The 22375-nt window shown below is 40.5% G+C and overlaps 1 protein-coding gene and 1 long non-coding RNA gene across 2 annotated transcripts; both read left to right on the top strand.

Annotated features, from left to right (window-relative positions):
• The first annotated feature begins 434 nt into the window (after window positions 1-434).
• On the top strand, window positions 435-12028 carry LOC108493682. The gene is made up of 3 exons (XR_001873560.1): window positions 435-1978; window positions 2995-3150; window positions 10784-12028. It is a non-coding gene; the product is annotated as an uncharacterized LOC108493682 (long non-coding RNA).
• Window positions 12029-13139: 1111 nt separating this feature from the next.
• On the top strand, window positions 13140-20834 carry TMED7 (transmembrane p24 trafficking protein 7). Its single transcript, XM_017807359.1, has 3 exons — window positions 13140-13349; window positions 15568-15813; window positions 17933-20834. The coding sequence occupies exons 1-3, from the start codon at window positions 13182-13184 to the stop codon at window positions 18167-18169; spliced, it is 651 nt and encodes a 216-aa protein (XP_017662848.1). The 5' UTR covers window positions 13140-13181; the 3' UTR covers window positions 18170-20834.
• The last annotated feature ends 1541 nt before the right edge of the window (window positions 20835-22375 follow it).

Genomic DNA, 22375 nt, shown 5'->3' with positions numbered 1-22375 from the left:
TGTTATAAAAAGTATTACTCACAGTCTCAGTTTTATTTTTATTGTTTGTCCAAGCCTAAAGCTACTTCAAGAAAGATGCTTTCCTTCTAGGAAGGAAACAGAGGCTTCTTGTTTTCTCATTTTCTCTCACTTTTTGCAGTCTCTAGTATATTAAAAATGTACAAACGCAAATTCATTTGTGAATGAAGGATTCTACCTATTCTGTTTGTCACCAGAACCACATGCATTGGTGTCCAGACTTACAGACTGCAGTAATGATGATTACTATAATTTTTGCAGATACAGCCCTACAATTTAAAGTCTTCACCAGTTAGTAATAATGTCAACCCAGAAGCATAAATTCTAACCTAGAAAAATGAGGAGAATATATACTATAAGCAACGAAATCCCAGGGGGACAAAATGCATACGAACTCATTGGAAGCTCCTTACAGCTTTCTTTTACAAAATTCTTTAACATCAACATCAATATTTTGCAGTGTAATAAAGGTACAATTTTTAAAGTCTTCTGGAATTAAAATGCAGCTGCATGTGACTTTCAAAAACAGAAGTGGTATTCTAAATGAATCCCTTGAATTCCTTGAAATTCTTTATTTTCTCTGTAATGTTTCTTGACATCAGCTTTCAGTTTCATCTAATGCAGAAAAAACCCTTGTCAAAATCCTGCTGGTACTTTGGTAAGTGAGTAGGCAAGTTTAAACCATGTTATAACATTAATCCAGAACTTTCTTTTTATTTCTGTATACAAATTTAATTATTACATACTTGTTACAACATAGACAGATTCAGTTTATCTTACCTTTGTATTGAAGATGTGTCACAATATCCTAACTTGTAAAAGCTGAAAAATGAAGAACTGCAGTCCCTGGCACCAAAAAGATCTATAAGCATTCAAGAATGTAGAATAAATAAATACCTCTCCTACCAAAGTGACTTTTGCTACCGCCTCATCTTCAGTAGTATCCTAACCTTTCTTCTTCCACCCATAAGCTAATTTAATTTGAAGTAAACCCTTATATTCTTGGTCTTGCTTCCGTCCTACAGCCACTTTAAAATTCTCCCCTATCTGCTTTAAAATGCCCATATCACACCAGACAAAGTTTGTTAGATTATCTGTTTGCCACTTTCTCTAACAAAACAAATTAACCCTTTCCACTGAAAGAACCTATGAGCTTCTGGGACACAAATAATGTTGTAAAATCATCAAGTCACTAGAAGGATCTTTTGAAGACAGCCATGGCTATACTTATAATTTTACAGACTGGCACAAACATATCATCTTTCCAAGTCTGTGATTAAGTACCAGGCAGCATCAAAGGTTTCCATACGTAATTCAAAACACAGGCATGGAGTTCTCTCTGGTTTCATAGTCCATACTGGTATAAAACCTGGTTATCTATTAACTTAGTGATAGCTACCTGTCTTACACGATTGTGATAAGTCCCATGGGCTTTACAGAATCCTCTATAGAGAAAAATAACAAATACTGCAAGTTAGGTGGATTATTTAAGCAAATATTTTGAAAATACCTTTACAAGGGCCAGATGAGACAATAACCATAGAAATTACAGGAAGTGGAAACAGAAAATATGAGTCTGGAATAGAAACCTTAAGAGGAAGAAAGAGAGCAGGTTTTACTGTCCACCAGTGTTACTATTTCCCTGTGTCCAAGATACAGTAAAGAATGGCAACAACAACAGTCAATCCATAAAAGCATGACATCATCCTTGTTACTTCTTTCTTTCAAAAAAAATTTTGCCTCAGTTGCCTGGTGGATGTCCTCATTCATCCTAATGCATTAGTTTTTATGACAGGACTTGCATTACTGTTTTATTCTAACAGAATGGGAGACAAGCAGCAGATGCTGGTTGTAATATCACCCCTAATATCAGATGTTTCTGTACTTCCTCACAAGTGTTTGTCTTCCACATGGCTGACAGCTGAATTCTGTTCAAAAAGGATGATTAAGACTGCAATAGGTACAAAGCCAAGTTTCCTTTTGAATTCTTTTCTTCTTCCCGCTGTGCCTCATGTGGTTGGCAGAGCTTTTCCATAGTGGAACAGGGGTTGCTGGAAGTGAATTCTTCTTTAGCAGACAGGCTTTTATTCAGTTTTGACTCCAGGCTTCCAGCCCAAACTCTTGAGCAATCTGCACTGAGAAACCTCTGTGTGTCTGTGGTAAGATTTTTTTTTTAGAGTTTTCTAGTCTGAGCCAATCTGTAGTACAGAGAACCATTTTCTGAAAGACTGTGTTCTGTGCAGAGATTCTTCATTGTCAGCCTTGTGCTAGCACATTCGCTGAGATTTACATCACATTAGGCTTTAGATTTAAATGCAGATAAAATTGTTCTTAGGTTTATATTTCTTTATGCAGACTAATTGTGGAACAAATCAGGGAGGCATACTATATTCTCTTGTCTCTTAATTAATCCTTCACTTATTTTTCTATACAAATGGGTGAAAAAATGGTGTTTAAATATTAAATTTTTCTTTCTGAAAAAGGAGCACATGATTCAACAGCTTATTTTCTGTCACAATCATAATTTCATCATATGAAATCCAAGGTTACTCTGCGCTCTAAAATAGTCAGCACGTTCCTCATGTTTTTGTGGACATGCAAGGGGTCAAATAATTTTGTGGGTTTTCCTGCTCCTTTTCCACTTCTCTTGTTACCACTTCCAGAAGTCAGTATCTGCAATGTCTTCGCACAAGTCTACAGACTGAGATGCTTCAGAACCAAGATTTTTTGGATGCACTCATATCAGCATAATGTTCGTGGAGCACTTTGTGTAACTGTTGAAAGCGTGTCTGCCTTTCATTTTATTAGTGACAGTGGTAGACAACCGCTCCTGTTTGTTAGTCAATAGTTATCATCACTTATCACCCAAGTTCAAAGCATTTCTAGCCAGCCTTCACCTAACAGCTGCTTTTGTTGAATGTTTTGATGAATCGTATAAAATTGTATGTGACTTTTGCTGCAATATGCACTTTACAGATCCTTTGGTGCTTTTCCAGCTAAAAAGAGAGGAGTGAGGACTACAAAGAGTTTCTATATTTCTTAATCTAACTGTAAGTCCCAAAATGCACATTCATGTCTCTTCCACAGAATGGCAAGGAAATTTTACAACAGCTGCAAGCTCCTGGGTAGCAGGTTTGTTGTTATTATTTTCAATTCCACCTAAGATGTTGGCTTTCTTCCTTAAACTTGTTTTTTCCATCATTATCCCACTTCAAGAAATCCATCTGCCTCTGACTCTCCCTCTCCACACTGCTACTTGGTTTTTTTATCCTGAAATTGTTTAATGGGTGACCTTTGCCTAGACTTAATCTGTTACAAATTGCCACATCCAGACTTGGACTCCCATTTTTAAATACCTTGACAATATATTGCTTTTCCAGATGCTTCTATTTTCTGTAAGAAAACATGAATATATCAATATCTCAAATATCTTAAAAGCACCAAAGCATACCAAACAAGCGAGAAAAGCCACAAAACGGAACTCCAGCTGATTCATGGTGAACCTGATTATTTGCTTCTCAAGTTATTAACAACACCATTCCTGTGTTGGCTATGACTAAGATGAAATGTAGCAACTCCATTTGGTTTATAATGTAATAATGGCCAGTCTTCGCGAGTGAAGATTTGGGAAAGGTCATTAACCCTTCGAGCCTGCGCAGTGGATTTTTAGGTGAGACACAGCGTGCGCTGAACTGAGCCCACCCTTTAATCCTGAGGTTCATCTGCCGGGGCCGAGCGAGCTTGGACAGTGGCAGTGAGGGTCTCAGGACGTAGGTTTGTTTAGAGTGACCTTCTCTTAGATGGATTGCCTCACAGGGCTGACGAGCTCCATCTGCCCGGGGGCTGGGAATCGAACCCGGGTCACAGCGGTGAGAGTCCTGCACCCTAACCACTAGACCACCAGGGGCCCCCTGGTTTATAATACTGAGGATACAAAAGATAATAATGCTTACCTGGTATCTTTTAAGCTTTTGATATCTTGTGTTCTTTTATCCAAGATTAAGACAGATGTTTTTTGAATCAACAGGCTGCACTGGGGTATCAGACAGTGTTCTAGATGGATATCTTTATTCATTTACATGAACTTCTGTGTTGCTCCCCTTGGGGAAATATAAAGAGTCACATATTTATAAGACCCCGTAATGCTAAAGGCCTTATTTGTTCAATTGACTGATGCTTATAATTACAGCATGACAGAAGGTAACAGACCAACATATTTATTTTTAGTGCACAATTACACCCTGAGCAAGAATAGTTGGAATTACTATGAATGGGGAAGAATCATTCAGCTATATTATAGAAAAGAAAAATAGAATGGTTTCAGTTGGAAGGGATATTGAGAATACTCTAGTTCTACTTTTCCTATCTTGGGAAGGAAAACTTTCTACTAGGGCCAGGTTTCTCAAAGGTCCCATCCAACTTGGCCTCAAACACTTGCAGGGATGGGGCATCCACAGCTTCTCCAGGAAATCTGTTTCAGTGTCTCACCACCGTCACAGTAAAGAATTTCTTCCCAATATCCAATCTAAACACATCCCTTTCATTCAAAGTCATTTCCCCTTGTCCTATCACTACATGTTATCTTTAAAAGTCCCCCTCCAGCTCTCTTTAGGGCCCCCTTTTGGTACTGGAAGGCCATTAGAAAAATCTTTTCTGAGCCTTTTCTTCTCCAGGCTGAACAATCCTAATGCTGTCAGTCTGTTGTCACAGGAGAGGGCTCTATTCCTCTGATCATTTTTGTGGACTCCCTCTGGACCATGTCTTTCCTCTGCTGAGGATCCCAGAGCTGGATGAGCACTCCAGGTGGGGTCTCAGAGACAGAAGGGGACAGAGGGACAGAATCACATCCCCTGACCTGCTGGCCACACAGTTTTTGATGCAGCCCAGGATGGGGTTTGATTTTCTGGGCTGTGAGTGCCCACTGTCCACTCATGTCCAGCTTCTCATCCACCAACAACCCCAATTCTTTCACACTAGGGCTGTTCTTGATCCATTCTCTGCCCAGACTGTAATTCTGCTCAGGACTGCACTTCTGCTCAGAACTGCCGAGACCCAGGTGCAGGATGTTGTACTTGACCTTGTTGAACTTCATGAGGTTCACTCAGACCCACCTCTGAGGCCTGTCCAGGTCCCTCCAGCATCATCCCTCCCCTCCAGCATGTTGATGGCACCACACAGCCTTGTGTCATCAGTGAACTTGCTGAGGGTGCACTCCATCCCACTGCCCATGTCACTGACAAAGATATTTAGCAGCACCAGTCCCAGGGTTCCCTGAGGAAGCCTCTCATCAATAGTCTCCACTTGGACATGGAGCTGCTGCAACTCTGAGTGTGAGCTTCCAGTTTTTTCCATATCCATCGAGTGGTCCAGATGTCAACTCCATGTCTCTGGTTTAGAGACAAGGATGTTGTGTGGGACAGTGTCAAATGCCTTGCACAAGTCCAGGCAGATGAGGTCAGTCACTCTTTCTTCATCCACAGTCTCTGTAATCCTGTCATAGAAGGCCACCAAATTTGTCAGGCATGATTTGTCATCACTGAAGCCTGTCACCAATCACCTTGGTATTTCCTGTGAGCCTTAGCGTAGTTTCCAGGAGGATCAGCTCCGTGGTTTTCCAGGCACCGAGTGGCCTGTAGTTCCCTGGATCTTTCTTACTTCCCTTCCTTAGTTTCCTTTTTTAAAACAGGGGTTATATTTCCCCTTTTCCAGTCAGTGGGAACTTCACTGGACTGCCATGACTTCTCAAATATGATGGATAGTGGCTTAGCTACTTCCTTCATCAGTTCCCTCAGGACCCAAATAAGCATCTGATTGGGTCCCACAGATTTATGCACCTTGAGGTTCCTTAGATGTTCTTGATCTTCTCCTACAGTGTGCCTCTTCATTCTCCCAATCCCTGCCTTTACATTCTACAATTTGGGTGGTGTGATTGGAGAACTTACTGGTGAAGAAAGAGGCAAAAAAGTCATTGAGTATCGTAGCCTTCTCCATCTCCTTGCTAACTAGGTCTACTGTTTCCTTCTGGAGATGGCTCTTATTTTCTCTAGTCTTCCTATTATCACTAGTGTACCTATAGAGGCTTTTTTTGTTGCCCTTGATGTCCCTGGAGAGATTTAATTCTGTCAGGGATTTATCTTTCCTAATCTAATCCCTGGATACCTGGACAATTCATCTGTATTATTCCCAGGCTACCTGTCCTTGTTCCAATCCTCTGTAGGCTTCCTTTTAGTGTTTGAATTTATCTGGGAGCTCCATGTTCATCCATGCAGGCCTCCCGACATTTTTGCCTGACATCCTCTTCTTTGGAATGCATCATTCCTGAGCCTGAAGGAGGTGAATCTTGAATATTAGCCAGTTTTTCTGGACCCTTCTTCCTTCCAGGGCTTTAACCCATGGCACTCTAACAAGCAGGTCTCTGAAGAGGCCAAGCCAGCTCTCCTGAAGTCCAGGGTAGTGAGCTTGCTGTACTCCCTCCTTGCTGCCCTAAGGATCTCAAATTCCACAATTTCATGGTCACTGCAGCCAAGGCTGTCCTTGAGCTTCACATCCCCCACCAGCCCCTCCTTGTTGGTGAGAACAAGGTCCAGCACAGCAACTCTCCTTGCTGGCTTCTCTATCACTTGGAGAAGAAAATTATCATGAAAGCATTCCAGTAACCTCCTGGGTTGCTTAATTCCTGGCTGTGTTGTCCTTCCAACAGATATTGGGGTGGTTGAAGTTCCCTATGAGGTGCAGGGCTTGTGATCATGAGGTCATTCCTATCTGTCTGTAGATGACTCATGTCACCTGTCCCTCCCCTCCCTTTAATCCCAACCCACAAGCTCTCAGTCAGCTCCTCATCCATCCCCAGGCAGAGCTCCATGCAGTCCAACCGGTAATTGACATAGAAGGTGACACCTCCTCCTCGTCTCCCCTGCTTGTTTTATTAAAGAGGAATATATAAGATACATAGAATTATTTTTTTCATGACTGTGTTCTTGGCCTTTAAAACATGTCCATTATTAGGAAGCAAGAATATTGTTTAAAATGCTTTGAAACAGTTTCTGTAGAGAGCGATGTATTTTATTAGACCAACTACGTATAAGTGTACAGATAGTAAATGTTGTCATGGTTTAACCCCAAGTGGCCACTCAGTCCCCTGCAGCCGCTTGTTTCCTCCCACCAAATGCGATAAGGGAGAGAATTGGAAGGGTAAAAGTGAAAAAACTTGTGGCTTGAGGTACAGACAGTCTAATAGGCAAAGCAAAAGCCACACATGCAAGCAAAGCAAAACAAGGAAATAATTCACTCCTTCCCATGGGCAGGCAGGTGTTCAGCCAGCTCCAGGAAAGCCAAACTTCATGGATAAGGATGACTTGGGACTACAAATGCTATCTCTCCAAATATCCCTCTCTTCCTTCTTCATCCCCCAGCTTTATAAGCTGAGCATGACGTCATATAGTATGGAATACCCCTTGGGTCAGCTGGGGTCGGCTGTTCTGGCTGTGTCCCCTTCCCAGCTCCTTGTGTGCCCCCAATCCACTTGCTGCTGGGGTGGAGTGAAGAGCAGAAAAGGCCTTGGCTTTGCGTAAGTACTGCTCAGCAGAAAGGAAAACATTCCTGAATTATCAACACAGTTTCCAGGACAAGTCCCAAACCCATCCCCATACTAGATACTGTGAAGAAAATTAACTCCATCACAGCCCAAATCAGCATGGATGTTTTATAGCATATTGTAAATACCATAGATCTAAGTGAATAAAAGTGCACATATGAAAGAACAAGTCTTTCTTTAATTAGGTAAAGTGTAACAGGATTATCAAAATTCAGCCATGACTTCAGAAAAAAAAAATAAACCAAAACAAAAGGTAAGCCACTGGGACGAGTGCTTTCAGAAGGATGTCTGGAATCTTCAGATTCTTCATGTAAAATCTGGCCAGGACATCCTTTGATTTTCCTATCTACTTCAGTGCAGTCAGCCTTTCATTGTCTGTTTCTTCCTGGGGTTTTTCACCCCTCCCCGATCTATCCTCTTCACAAAGTCCACTGAAGTCCAGTCTGTTTTTTAGACAGAAAACAAACAGGAACTGGTCTTTCACATACCCTGAGTGCTCTAAGTCCTAATGAAACTGAAACCATTGGGATGGTCCTACTCTCTCACCCCAGCACTGTATGCTGTGTAACAGGGCTGATGAAGGCACCTGTCTCTGGAGACGATTGGGAGCTGTTGATGTTAACCAAAGATGAGATTGCTGAGAGCAGGTTACATTTGCCATGGATGTCAGAACACAGAAATATCAGATGTTTCCCATGGAGTAACATTTCTTCATTTCCTATGGACCAGCTTTTGCAGCTCCCCGCTCAGAAGTGCTTGTAAGCCTCACTGCTGGAGAGTCCTGGAATCTGAAGTGTGGCTTCCCTGCTGAACTGTAAGCCTAACCAATGGGGAAGCCTTGGGTATTGTAGCTCATTCAGTTGAGCTATGTCAACATAATGTAAGGTTGAGATTGCCACTATTTTCCTTTAAACTTTTTTAGCTTTCTGATGTCCATTTATCACTGAATTGAAAGAGTTCATTTTAAAGTAAGAAAAACCTAGGCACAGAATATACTTTAACCAAAAACTGAGAAGAGTGAAGGAAAGGGGTAATGATTTTAAACTGAAAGAGGGTAGGTTTAGACTATAAATAAGAAAGAAGATTTTTACAATGAAGGCGGTGAAACACTGGCATAGGTTGCCTAGAGAACTGGGAGGTGCCCCATCTCTGGAAACACTCAAGGTCAGGTTGGACAGGGCTCCGAGCAACCTGATTTAGTTGAATATGTCCCTGCTTAATGCCGGGGGGGGTGGACTAAATGACCTTTAAAGTTGCCATTCAAGCCAAACCGTTCTATGACTCTCTGGTTCTATGAAAGTTGTGGTGACCAAGTGCTCCCTCTTGTGTGTTACAGGAAGAGCAGAAGGTCCATGCCTGGTAAGTCTTGTCTCGGGCAGTGCAACGAGGGCAGCCCCCCGAATTAAAAAAAAAAAAAAGGAAAAGACTTCTTATCTGTCTGACCCTCTTACTTACAAATATATTTTAAAAAGACATTGAAAATCAAAGGACTGTGTTTTCATGAATACAGATTCACAAATTCTTCTCGTCAGTAAGACTTAGAACTGACTCCACAAGAGTGCATGTGGGGTATTTCAGATGGTAGCTAGGGTCACAACTTTCCCAATAATCTCCCTTCTGATTCCATGATGGCCAACTCCCTGTACTGCAGCAGCTCTCAGCCTGTTTTTCTGTGAAGCTGTAAATGTGGAAGTACAGTAAATACTTAATTTTGGGTGCACCTAAATTTGGGGTTCATCTAGAACTTTTACTGGAATGTGTTATTTTCTTGGTGTGTACTGTTAGGATGTGTTTTGGCTTTTATGTAATCAATTAATATGAGCATAGACAGTAGCATGCTGACTTTTTAGACTCAAACAAGCTCATTTCTTGTTCACTGCAGTTTTGAAAACAGGAGAACAGAGGTTAGAAAATGCACTGAACCTTGAAAAAAAGGATAAATTCAAGCAGTTTTCAGGTCTGGTGATTTTTTCCTCCACAGCATGACTTTGCACAAATCACATTGAAACTGTGTGACGAAACTGTGTCAGTATACTTGACTGCCACTCAGTGTTTTTTGCAGGTGCCAGAGTTGTTCAAGGCTGCTTCTGAAAGTATAAAGGAAAGTGAAAAAAAGATTAATTTGTATTATATCCTGACTGGCTTATTTTAGTAATTTTAACCTATCCAAAACTGAGAACTGTACCAGTAAGTAAAGAGGAATTAATATCTTGATACCGTGGCAGAACAAGGTTTATTATTTATATAAAATCTGTCAAAACAAGCCCAAAGCAAAGATGTTTAAAACTGAGATACTTAAAATGGTGAAGCTATACCATGAAAGGTAGGTTGAGTAGCCAGATAAAGCCTATTGTGGAATGAACTCTAAGTGAGAATTAAATTAAAATAGTAAAGTGTATTTTTTAAGTACTGCACACAACTAGATTTATGGAAATATATGAGGACCACATTGACTAATGAATTTTATGAAAACACGTTTCAAAACTTCTAGTACGGAGGACTGCATATTAAAGGATTGTAAAGGTGAAGAACAGCTTTTTCTGTTTTACTACTCAAATAACAGGAAATGTTATTTGAGTCATAAGATCTCATTTTCTCTGCTTGAAATTGCATCCATATCTACAACCTCTAATATGGGCAAAAGGTCTCTAACTACCTCAGGAGAAAAGATCTGAAACTTGACTCAGCTACTGAGCAGAGAAGAAGAAACACAGACATCTGAATTCATTCTACTTTGGAAGTTTCTTTGGTCTTTCTGCAGTTGCTTCCACCTGTTTCTGAAAAAATGAAACAATAAAACGAATGTTTGTTTTCTTCTAGTCTTTGACTGAGAACTATGTTTTAACTTTACACTTAAGGCAAATAAGATCATTAATAAAATATATCTCTGCATGCAAGTTTTGGGAAAGTTGGAATATAGAATTCTACTTGCAAATATTCTGCCATAACAGAGAAAAATATCATAAAGGTTTTTCTCAGGCAAGAACCACACTGAGAGCATGGGAAACAGAGCATAGTTAAACAGATAGTCCAGTTGGAAAGAAAAACTCTTCATATGACTCCCTCTAAAATATATTTATTGAACTTATTTTGGGTTTAATATTAAAATATTATTTGTGCAGTAAGACGATAAAGAAAACGTGATTTATTTTTTTTTTATTTCACAAACAGAATGGTTATACATGGAGACAGAACAATGAAAACTGGGAAGAATCTGGGAACAGCAACAGCAGAACCAGCAACCTAATGTTTTTTTTTTTTTAATTCCTTGTAAGGATTAGAAATTATTAATCAGCTAACTCAATGAAAACTGTAATGAAATCAACAAGTACAAAGGCATATGTGATGTTCTAAAACAGAAAAGCTCAGCTCTTTAGTGTTTCAAACTAAAATACAGCTCCATGTACTGTTTAGGGAATTGGGTATTGCTGTGACTAGGGTGTGCAAGGAATAAATAAATCAAGCCAGTTTCAAGCTGCGAAAGAAGTACTGAAGTTCATAAGCAGTTCAGGTTGCTAATAGCTAGTTCTCAATTACTATCATGATCACTACATATACAAAACCATTAGTCCTTAAAACATCTATCCCAGATGAGCTGCAAGTACACAATGCAGTGGAGTTGATGCCGTGCAGTGAGTGCTGATGGCTCCATCCTTGGTGGTCCTTGGTCACCAGGATAAGGATAACCAGGCTCGAGAGCTTCTTGCAGGCAGTTGCTTTCTTCACTCAGTTTATGTTTTATACTCTCTAAGCCCAGCGCAAAAGAAAAGGAAGTGATCTCATTTGTTCTTGCTGACTTATTTTGGGAGTTGGGATGTCTGGGTTTTTGCTTATTTTACAGGTGTCACCAGACACCTTTCTTGCCTGCTCTGCATCTTTCTCCTTCTGTTTTTTGTTTGGTGACAGGTTTCTAATTGTAATTTCTTAGGTAAGCTTCATTTTGCTCATTTAATGAGGCTTTAAAATAGCTGGAAAGAATGAACTAGGAAACTGTGAGCTGTACAGGATTGTTTCAGTTGCTGTCAAAAATCACAGAGCGAGTCTTCCTGAAACATATTTCTTGCCATATGAAGAAGAAGGTGATTAGGTGACACAGGTTCTATGAGCCTGTAGTCACTGATTTAAGTAAAATGGCTGGAACTGCATCGTATGGCCTAGATATAATCTGCTTTTGAGCTGTGTCAGCTATCAGCCAACACTTAAATGCAATCTAAAATAAAACAGTGTGTTTAAATGAAAGCAGCAAACATCTGAGGATTAACTGTAGATGGAAAATCTCTGCTTCAGAGGTGGGGTGGGTCCTTGGTAAAGTATCTCCCATCTCGCTTTAATCCACACCTGCATATCTATCCAAGTCCTCAACATATGAATTTTGGGTACCTCTGTCCTGTGAAATCCACAGTCCTCAAACTGATGCCCAGGTTCCTTATGCAGTGCTGAGGGTGAAAATCACAGGTTTAACAAGCTTACATAAGACTCCTTTTCCTGGGGAGCAAAATGGGACTCCAGATCTACTCCAGATTACAAACTCATGCTCCTGCCTGGGAGATTGGACCCAAATTTTCTTTTTCCTAGTCCATCTCATTTGCCACAGAACTTAACATTAATATAATAAGAATGGGGGTTATTTTTGTGTTATTCCTGTGAATCTGTAAACTGGGAAAGGCTGAGAAAGTTGGGGCTGTCCAGTCTGGAAAAGTGAAGGTTGTGTGGAGACCTTCCAGCATCTGAAGGGGGCTTACAGGGAAGCTGGAGAGGGACTATGTATCAGGAATTGTAGTGACAGTACAAGTTATAAAGGGTACAAATTGAAAGAGAGGAAATTTAGTTTAGATATTAGGAAGAAATTTTTTACTGTGAGGTGGTGAGACACTGGAACAGGTTGCCCAGGAGGTTGCGGATATCCCAACCCTGGCAGTGTTCAAGGCCAGGTTGGACAAGGCCTTGAGCAACCTTGCCTAGTGGGAGGTGTCTCTGCCCATGGCAGGGGGCGTTGAGACTAGATGATCTTTAAGATTCTTTCCAATGCCTTAACATTCTATTATTCTATGATTCTATTTACTGGATTAGAATTTGAAAGCCGATACTGCTGAAGACAGCGTGTCCACTTTGACGTCTGCTTTATCTCTCTGGAGCACTGAACGTTTCAGGATCTGCGAAGCAGAACTCTCCAAACCCCTCTCTCTGTATACTGCGCTTCTCGGAGGGCACCGAGGCCGCTTTTCGACGCCTCTCGGAGCACACGATTCCCAGCTTTAGGTCGCTCCAGGTGGGACCCTCGGAACAACCCGCGATGCGCAGGCACCAAGCAACCAGCTGCGACCCGTCAGAACCGCGCCGGCCCCCTTTCCCGCCCCTTTCCCGCCCCTTCCCCGCCGGACACACGTCCGCACATCCCGGAACCGCTCCGTGAAGGCGGCGCGGCCGCGCGGGCGCTTCCGGGTGGCAGCTGTGCGTCCCGCCTGGGCCCCTCGGCCACGCCGCGTCCCGCCCGCAGCCCCGCAGCCACAGCCGCCCCCGCAGCCCCCTCGCCCCTCCGCGCCCCCCTCGCGTCCCCCTTCGCCAGGCGATGCCGCCGCGGGGCTCCCGGGGGCCGCTGCCGCCCTTGCTGCTGGTGGCGGCGCTGGCGGCCTGCGTGGCGCAGGCCTCCGAGATCACCTTCGAGCTGCCCGACAACGCCAAGCAGTGCTTCTACGAGGAGATCGCCCAGGGCACCAAGTGCACCCTCGAGTTCCAGGTACCCGGCCGGGAGGCGCCGCCCTGGGCGCGGGCGCCGCGCTGGCCCCGCTGGGCGCGGCCCCGAGCAGGGGCCGCTGCCGGGAGCTCCCACTCGGCTCCGGCATTTAGGGATTATTTGGATCCAGTGAGGAGTTTCCAGCTCAGCTGCGGCGAGGAGGCTTCAGTGTAGTGCAGGGCTGGCTCTGAAAACTGGCGGTGTCTTTGCCCTGGTCGCTGCCGTGTCGTGTCCCGCCCCAACAGCGCGGAGAATACCTAAAGCACACCTGACCCACAAGGTGCTGCGAAAGTAATTCCCTTGTGGTTTACGAAGCACCGACGGGATCAGCACAGTACATCTTAAGAGCTGATGCTTCGTATTTCAGAGCACCGTTCAGATTGGGGTTACGTAGTAAACAGTAAAAGGGTGATGGGACAAGGATGCGGTACAGCATCACTGTTTTGATGCCTGTGAGTGTATCTGCGGGGTTGGAGCCTTTCAGTCTGGCACTTTAGCTGATGAAGTCACTAACACTAAAGCAGCAGCATGAGAGAAAAATAGTCCTTGATGACAGAAATCATAGTTACCTTTGAGGGGTTTTGAAGGGGCTGTGTGACTCTATAGGCTGACTGTTCTTGTTGAAGTTCTGCAGTTTTTTTCTTTCTCAGTTGCTGCCATATATTGGTTCTTGTTACTTTGTCTTATGTGTTCTAGCTCCTAGGTATCTTTTTCCCTGCCCAAGTGCTTCTTGTCCCTGCTTGTTTCTTCCATGAAGTCTTTTATGTGCAGTACTTTCCCTGCAGTTTTGAATTGGATATCACTGTGCAGATCAGCCTGCTCTTGCCATTTTTTTTGGTGCCCAGAACAGGAGTAGCATTGATAAAAGAAAAGTCTGGATTTGACCAGCCACTGGTAGACTAAAGTGCTGTGTGAATTTCCTTTGACAGTGTGTCTTAAGGGCCGACAGAGGCACAGGCAAGCTCTGTGGGAAGGAATCCTAGGGCAACTTCAAAGCTCTGGCCAGTCTTTACCACCTCGATGTAAACTGACACTTTCAGGGTGATCTAGCTGAATGCAAGTGACTTTCATGTAATTGGTAAAAAGCACACCCTGGTCAAGTTGGAGATTGTATTTCTGAAATGAAGAGCTATGTTATTGCTTGCCAACTGGATACTTTCAGAACTTCATCTTTGTGGAGGAGCTGCTGCTCCAGTTTGTTGTTTCAATTGTATCATTAAAGTCATTATTTTAATAACTTGGTAGCTCAGTAAACTGATGAGAGTTTAAACAATGCTCAGTGGAGTGAAGTGCATATACACAGATACTAAAATATTTCAGTGATTTCTGCATACATATAAAATGAATATGCCTTTAGATATAAGTCTCTTCCTCTTTCAGTATGCTTTATCTTAAAGGTAAAAATTTGTGGCAAGGATAAAGTGTAAAACTGCTACTGTAAGAGTCATCAGAACACCAAGTCGTGAATACCTAAACTCCCTACAGTCTTTCTGTAGAATCCAGGTAGCAATACTCTGTACACCAACAATAATCAAAGCCTCAAACAAACCCTTGCGACCGTGAAGTTTTGAGTCACTTGGAGGCATTATCTGGATGTGCTGGTTTTTGGAAGCACTGCTGTGTCCAACTGTGCGGGAAGGAGGCAGCAGGACCCCCAGAACATTTCTCTGTTGAGGAGCAGGCAGGAAGACTGGACAGATTGAAATTCATGTTTTACTGGTTGAACACCATCCCTGCAGTTTAAGGCAGCTGATACAGTTGGGCAGATACTCTTCTGACCACACAGAAAGGAAATGTCTTACTGCATGTTAGCAGTCTCAGACAGATGAACTGATTCCATGAACGACTTGTTTATACAGCAAATGATTGACTTGTTACAGTAATGTCTTTGCAGTCCCATTGAGCTTCATCTACTGTAGCCTTTGCTGTTGTTGAGTTATTTATAACAAAGTAACTAAAATTGCTCTCCAAAGGGTTTGAAAATACAGTTGACATTACATATGCTGAACCTAAAGCATTTTTTATTATTTTCTGTGTGTCTTCCATAGGAAAATAATTTTGCAGACTTGCTTTGAAAGTTTTTCAGATTAATGCATTATATTGGTAAAGCACTTGTCAAAGCAAAAAGCTTTGCAGTGCCACTTGACAGATGATACTTCTTAGAAGAAATGCATAAATATCCATTTTGCTAAAGAGACCATATCTTGGTTTATGTTCTCAGGTGATCACTGGAGGTCATTACGATGTTGACTGTCGGCTGGAAGATCCTGATGGTGTTGTATTGTACAAAGAGATGAAGAAACAATATGATAGCTTCACATTTACTGCATCCAGAAACGGAACATACAAATTCTGCTTCAGCAATGAGTTCTCTACTTTCACACACAAAACTGTGTACTTTGATTTCCAAGTTGGAGAAGATCCACCACTGTTTCCTAGTGAGAACAGAGTAACTGCACTTACCCAGGTAAAATGCTGTTGTGTTTGACAGAAGTTTTTAGGTGGAAACAATTTTTTTTCCAAGTTCAGCTGCATTGGGTACTTACATCACTTTTGAAAATAAATGGATTGGAGCTCTTAAAATATTCCAAATTACTACAAATAAGCTTTCTTTGTAAAGATAAGATTTATAGAACACAGGATGGAGCTCAGAAGGGATTGCTAAGTGCTTAAGAGGAAGTTAGGACAGTAACATAAACTTAAGGCCACTACGGTTTGGGGGTTTTTTGGTGTTGTTTTGGTTGGTTGGTTGGGGTTTTTTAAGTTTGTAAGGATACTTCTTTTTAATGCCACAGCTTTGTGCCTCTTGAAATGTGGGTTTTGCAAACTAGATATTGGTGGAATAGGGTTTCCAAAATTTCAAGATTTTGGAGAAACTTTGGGAATTGTTTCTGTATTTAAAATAGTAAGAGTTTTTTGGGGAGGAGTACTCGTGTAACTACCATTTTTAAAATGGAGAAGAAAATTCCAGCAAAATAAACAAATTACTAAAGTTATCTGTATTTAGCTGGCTTCTAGATATATGACCTTTATAAGACTACAAAATCTCAGAGCATCATTGTTACTATATTCTCAGAATTTGGCAGTTTTGTACCACCTCTATACAATCTAAATATATCAAAACTTCCTTTGGAACACTTAATGAATTCCTACACATGTCCTTACATTATAACCATCACCAAACCTCACTTTAAGCAGCAATTAAAGGATGCTGGATATGATCACTGTTGTGCTAATCTAAACTCAACAGTATAAATACCACTTCCCAAATGCCAGTCTCATTTGAATTCACATCACACAAGGCTTCAGTAACTGAGGTTTGTAACGAGTAGATGACTTGCTGTGAATTCAGTTACAGCTCGTGCCTCTTCCTTCTTGTCACTTTTCTGCACTGCTTCATTCTGTGTGTTCTGATTCTTGATACTGGATCTCTCCATCTCTTTTCCTTCTTTGTTGAGAAAGTTCTTTTTGCAGTTCTCTTCAGGCTTGTAGCATGGTCACATTTGGGCAGCCTTTCATGGGGAGAGTTGAAGGTAAATCCCTAAAACCAGAGTGACTTTGTGTTTAAATCCCTTATGCAAATTAGGAGATTTATGCAATGTATCAGTGAGACAAATGGCAAAACTTAGTTTAGAAAAACTCTTCCTGAATTTTGTTGAGAAGAGTATCTTAGACTTGTTGAGACGTGTCTTGAAAGTCATCAGCTTGAAAATACGGTTAGACACAGGTAGAAGTGACTGAGAGTTGTTCTTTGAGGGTGTTAGGTATTGCCTTTTATAATAATTTATGCTGTTTGATTTTCAGAAATAGTTATTTTTAACCATAAAACAGAAACCTAAATTGTTACTAGAAATTAAGTATTTTGAGGATCTATTGATTAATCTCTTGAGGAATACTTTTACTTACAGAAGATAAAACTGAAAATGGAAAAGGTTTATGTAAAAATTATCTAGGGCTTGGAAAACTGGTAATACTTTTTTAATGAAAAATTACAGTGGAATTGGGCAAGTTGCTAAGTATTTTTATATGAGTATGTTATGGAGCATTTGGGAGCACTTAAAGGTCACAATTGTCCCTCTCTAACCACTTTTTGTATACATGAGTAAGAGAATGGTCTCTGGACAGCAGAACAGACATTGTACAACTTGAGTGAGAATTAAGCAATGAAGAATGTCGTACTTGTGAAACAGAAGCATTCAATGTTTACTGTGTGCATTTAATGTTATAAGCAACTGCTTCTTTTTCTGTGGAATTAAAAGCTGGGGGATCACTGACATTTCTGAAATGTTTCTGATGTTCATTTTGAACCCAAATGCATATGAATTTAAAATTTGTTTAACCATTCTCAGAGACTGTTGCTTTTTATTAGATTGCAATTTTACCTGCTTCTGTACTTAGCAGTGTCACATTCTTGTGTGTAAAGTTTGATCAACATAAGTTAAATTTTTCTGTATTTGCACTATTTGGTCTGACATTGGACTGAGTTAATCCTTAGCTTGCAAAGTTACATGACTCCTAATTTGAAGTATCAAAGCACAAAACCACTGCGGGGTTCTTAATTCCATGGTGTGTATTTGTTTCTCCAGATGGAGTCTGCGTGTGTTTCAATTCATGAAGCTTTGAAGTCTGTCATCGACTATCAGACTCATTTCCGTCTGAGGGAAGCGCAGGGCCGCAGCAGAGCAGAGGATTTGAACACAAGGGTGGCCTACTGGTCAATAGGGGAAGCAATCATTCTTCTTGTTGTTAGTATTGGGCAGGTATTTCTCCTTAAAAGCTTCTTCTCAGATAAAAGAACCACAACAACCCGTGTTGGATCGTAACTAGCAGTGGTTCATTGTGTGTTACTCATCTCTAAAGATTAATGGTTCTCCAATTAATTGTAAGTGCAAATGGTCTGAATATATGCAACATTCAAATGTGTATACCCCTCATCTCTTAAAAATCACAAACAGCCCCAAAAACTTATGAAAGGGACACATGATTTGAAATATTTTTAAAGATACTTTGGAACTTCAGTGTTTTTTGATTCCTATACTAAAATATCTGGCAATGTTCAGCTTCTCTTTATTTCTACTGATATAAATCCAGACAGAGTTTGATTTTTACCAGTAAGACTAACAATCAGCAGTATAACATTTATAAGTAACCCAGCAGTCTAGTGTCTGAGAGATGATACATGTGAAAATTTGATTTGATTTTAATTTTCAGGCTGAATGTCTTGGATTTTAAAAAAGAAAATATGATGAACTGTAGTGCACTGTTCTGATTTGCTGTTAAAAAAATAATGCAGTGGTACCCCTTGCTTTTTTGTAAAATTGTCGAAAGATTGACACTGCATTGTGATGCAAATTCTTCGTCAGCCTGGAAAGTCTCCATCTTCAGAATTTGCTCCATTTTGTATTTGATTATGATTGCTTAAACATACATTCTTCTGTAATAAAATAAATGCATTTTCTCTTTTACAGTGTTTTACTAAAGAAATTTTAAGCTGAGACTACTCAGGAAATCCACTTCTGTATACAAAAAAAATCCAAATTTCCAAGTTTATTTAAACAACATGCAATAGAGTAGGGAGTCTTGTAACTTTGTCACTGAAACTGTACAGTTTCTGTACTCAAATGTACGGCTGCTGCTTTTCAGATTAAAGACCAGAAGTAGTTTGGTCTGTTAAGCAGCACAGCATGAGCACTGGACGAGGCTGTATTCTGTTAGGCACATAAAAAGCTTTTTACTAAATTTTTTTCCTGTTAAGAGGGCAATTTGATATTGATTCTGCATAGTGCAAGTGCTGTAAATTTTCCTCTGTGTGGTGTACAGAGACATGATGGTCTCATGTGTCTAATTGCCACTCCTTTTTGCTAATGGTCAGGAAATATTCTAAATATTTCAGGTGATTTTTTTTGTAGAGTTAGAGTTACATTGTTTCCACTGCTCATGTCTTCAGTAGCTTAGGTACTGTAAAGTCCTGTTTTATTTGGTCGTGGAAGGTAGTAAATGTATGTTTGTACCCATAGTTTAAGTTGAGCTGGTCATAGCAAGGCTAAACTCCTTCAAATGGTTCTGGAGGAATAAGTAGACCAATCAATTCTTAAATGCACACAAACTAAACTAAAGTAAAAAATCTGTCATGAATTACTAGCTAAATCAAAAGATGCTTCTTGAACAAGTTCTCGGCAAGCAGAGAAAGAGTGCTAAACCCTTATTAGTTGCCTGTATTATTGCTAGCAGAAATTTGAAATTACATATTCAAGTGACACTTGAACAGTCTGAAAAAATGATCTAAGATGACTTGACTTTAAAATCTTGTCATGGCTGAAGAAAATAAAAGTGGCCGTACTCTGTTATGAACATAATGACTGCTCTTTTAGAAAGGAAAACCTCAAACAGCTCAAGAGGTATTAAGAAGTTAATGCAGGTAAAATTCAGGATTACACGTGAAGTTTTGCTCTCCTGTACTGAATTTTAAATACTGCAGTCCCATTTTGGGATTCAGGTTTCCCAGAAATAGACTCACTAACATGAGAAAACAAGAGTCTGCTCTTGTCTTGTGATACAAGTCTGTGCCTGCACACAACATTCTTGGTTGTACCTATATGCTTTATTCTTGTGTTTCAGCAGCTGATGTTCAGTACTTCTTGTTCTGCATTGCACACAATAATGAAGCAAGTGGTACCCTCTGGGTGCAAGTGTCAAATGAAAACGTGATTTAGTTTCGATGGTGTTCACTGTTATCTTCTGGAGTTTGAATATTAGTTATGTAGCTTTAACCACAACAAAAGCATTTGTATTAAAGCTTGAAACGTGTTGGGGTTTTTTTTTCCACTGAGTTGTTCTGTGTGCTGGCAAAATTGGTAAACAATGGTATAGAACTGGTGATGGTCAGCCATCGCATACATGTCTTTTTATTCTTTCACAATGTTTGAATGTGTGAAGTGGGACTGTTCAGCTCAATATTACTCCCACTGCAGAGGTTTAGTGGACTTGACTTTTGCATTGAAGTTAGGTGTGTGAACCAATGCTCTGGTATTCTGCTGCATGATATGCAGCAATAGCTTAAAAATGCCTTTATTTTTGTGTTGTTAAAAACATGGCACAAATACACATTTAAACGTAGCTGTATATAGTTTTTAAAATAACTGACTGAATAGGATATAATAAAACACACATGCTAACACGCAGTGGGTGAGGAAGTGCATTGTGACTTTTGGTTAAAGCTGCACCTTTTTAATATATGAACACTTTGGTTAATGGTGTGATACTCAAGTAAACACCTTGCGTTAAAGGGGATATAACTGTGTTTTTAATTGCTAAAGCCTCTGGGTTTCGGCTATGCGTTGGATGTTTTCTGTTTACAAAACTTTTTTTCATGTCCTGAAATGTCAGTTCTTTAGTTTGGGGGTGGGGAAAAAAAGTTTAGTTTAAATAAGAGAAAAAGCAGACCCTGTGAATGTTGTATGGGGAAATAAAAATTAATATATGAATGTGGTCTGATTGTTTTGTTTGCGTAGGGGATTGGGCAACATTATTCATCAAAAAAGCTTTGAATCATGATTTGAGTAGTCAACTTGTATTTTAACCTATTACAGTGAATCTACCACCTGAGACTTGATCAGCACTTCTATTGCTGAACATCACAAAGTGTACAGGTTCACTGTTGTTCATAATCAGCTGTGCTTAGCAAGGTAGTGTGGTTCCTGGCTCTTTGCTCACCACATTAGTAATCCAGGCACCAATATTCATAAATATGTTCCTGTTGAAGTAGAATTCACAGTATTTGCCTCCAGATGCCAGGAATTATTTGGGACCTGCTACATCTTTTCACAGTTCTCTGGATACAAAAGTTATGGGGTGAGCTAGAAAGGTGCATGCAATTAGTGTTACCCAATGATGGGATATAAATTTCAAATATGTAGTAACTAAATGTGTGATTGGAGGTACTTTATATTGTGTTGCTTAGTTAAGTTTTAAAAAACAGATACAGTAGGCATCACTGCATTGTGTGGGCACCTTCCAAAATGACTCTCTTCTTGCTGTTTATGTTTCTCCTATGTCAGTTGCTGTACAACCAAAAAATTTCAAGACTATTTATACAGTACTTTGATTAAAAAAAGCTTTTGTCTAGAAATGTGGGTAAGTTCTCTTTCAGTGATGTGTTATTATGGTCAAGTAGTTGTCTGGGGCTTTTTTTGGGTGCACAGGACACAGGACTTTAAAGTAGCTTAAGAGAAGTTGTAGTCGAAGTTCTTTTCCTACTGAAAACTAATAATCCTACAAAAAAGAAAAGTAGACGAAGTGAAAAGATTAGTCAGTGGATCAGCTGACACACAGGATGATGATGAAAGCTTTTATCAAGGAGGAAGTAGAAATGTACTCTGGACAGCCACAAATCTAAACAATTTCCTGGACCACCAGGCTGTGCAAGGGCACAACTGCAGCAGAGACACCACAACCTGGGTTTTGGATGACTTCTGCAACAGCAGCAGTTACTGAAAGCAATTTTTAAAGCCTGACCCTGCAGTTCAGCAGGTTATAACACATTTGTGTGTAGAGAACTGGCATACTGCACCAGCTTGCTCTAGGAGAGGTTCTGTGCTCCATCTGTGAGTGAAGTTCATGATTGAGATGGATCCAGTTTCCCAAGTTTTCACAGCTGCTACTCTGCATCTCTAAGGGAAAGCCATCTTACTGCATATTAACAAGAACTCAGATTTACACTGTCTAATGCTATTCTGGAGTCATTGCTACTGACTTCAGAGGATTTTGTGTGGATTGACTGTCAAGTGTTATCAAAGTGTGTCTCCTAATCCTTATTCTTGATGTGTAAACAATTTGTGCCCTTTTGTTTCTGCCTAACTGGGCTCACCACAGGAATGCTCATACTAAATCCCATCCACCAGTAAGAGAAGCATCATCTAATGTCAATGATTATTTTAAACTGTCTTAGCAATCCTCATTACCTTAATTGAATTATTTCCCTCAGCCACTGAAGTAGGCACTCTGCATTTGCAGCTGACGAGTGCTAATCC

The sequence above is a fragment of the Lepidothrix coronata genome, unplaced genomic scaffold (genome assembly GCF_001604755.1).
Source record: "Lepidothrix coronata isolate B3197 unplaced genomic scaffold, Lepidothrix_coronata-1.0 Scaffold18, whole genome shotgun sequence".
Classification (NCBI taxonomy): domain Eukaryota; kingdom Metazoa; phylum Chordata; class Aves; order Passeriformes; family Pipridae; genus Lepidothrix; species Lepidothrix coronata.
This window is presented reverse-complemented; position numbering and strand designations above follow the sequence as displayed.

Bases quoted from the DNA above. Each gene is read 5' to 3' on its own strand.
- TMED7 (XM_017807359.1), top strand. From the start codon at position 13,182: ATGCCGCCGCGGGGCTCCCGGGGGCCGCTGCCGCCCTTGCTGCTGGTG. The intron at 13,350-15,567 runs GTACCCGGCCGG...TTATGTTCTCAG, and splicing joins AGTGCACCCTCGAGTTCCAG to GTGATCACTGGAGGTCATTA. The intron at 15,814-17,932 runs GTAAAATGCTGT...TTGTTTCTCCAG, and splicing joins GAGTAACTGCACTTACCCAG to ATGGAGTCTGCGTGTGTTTC.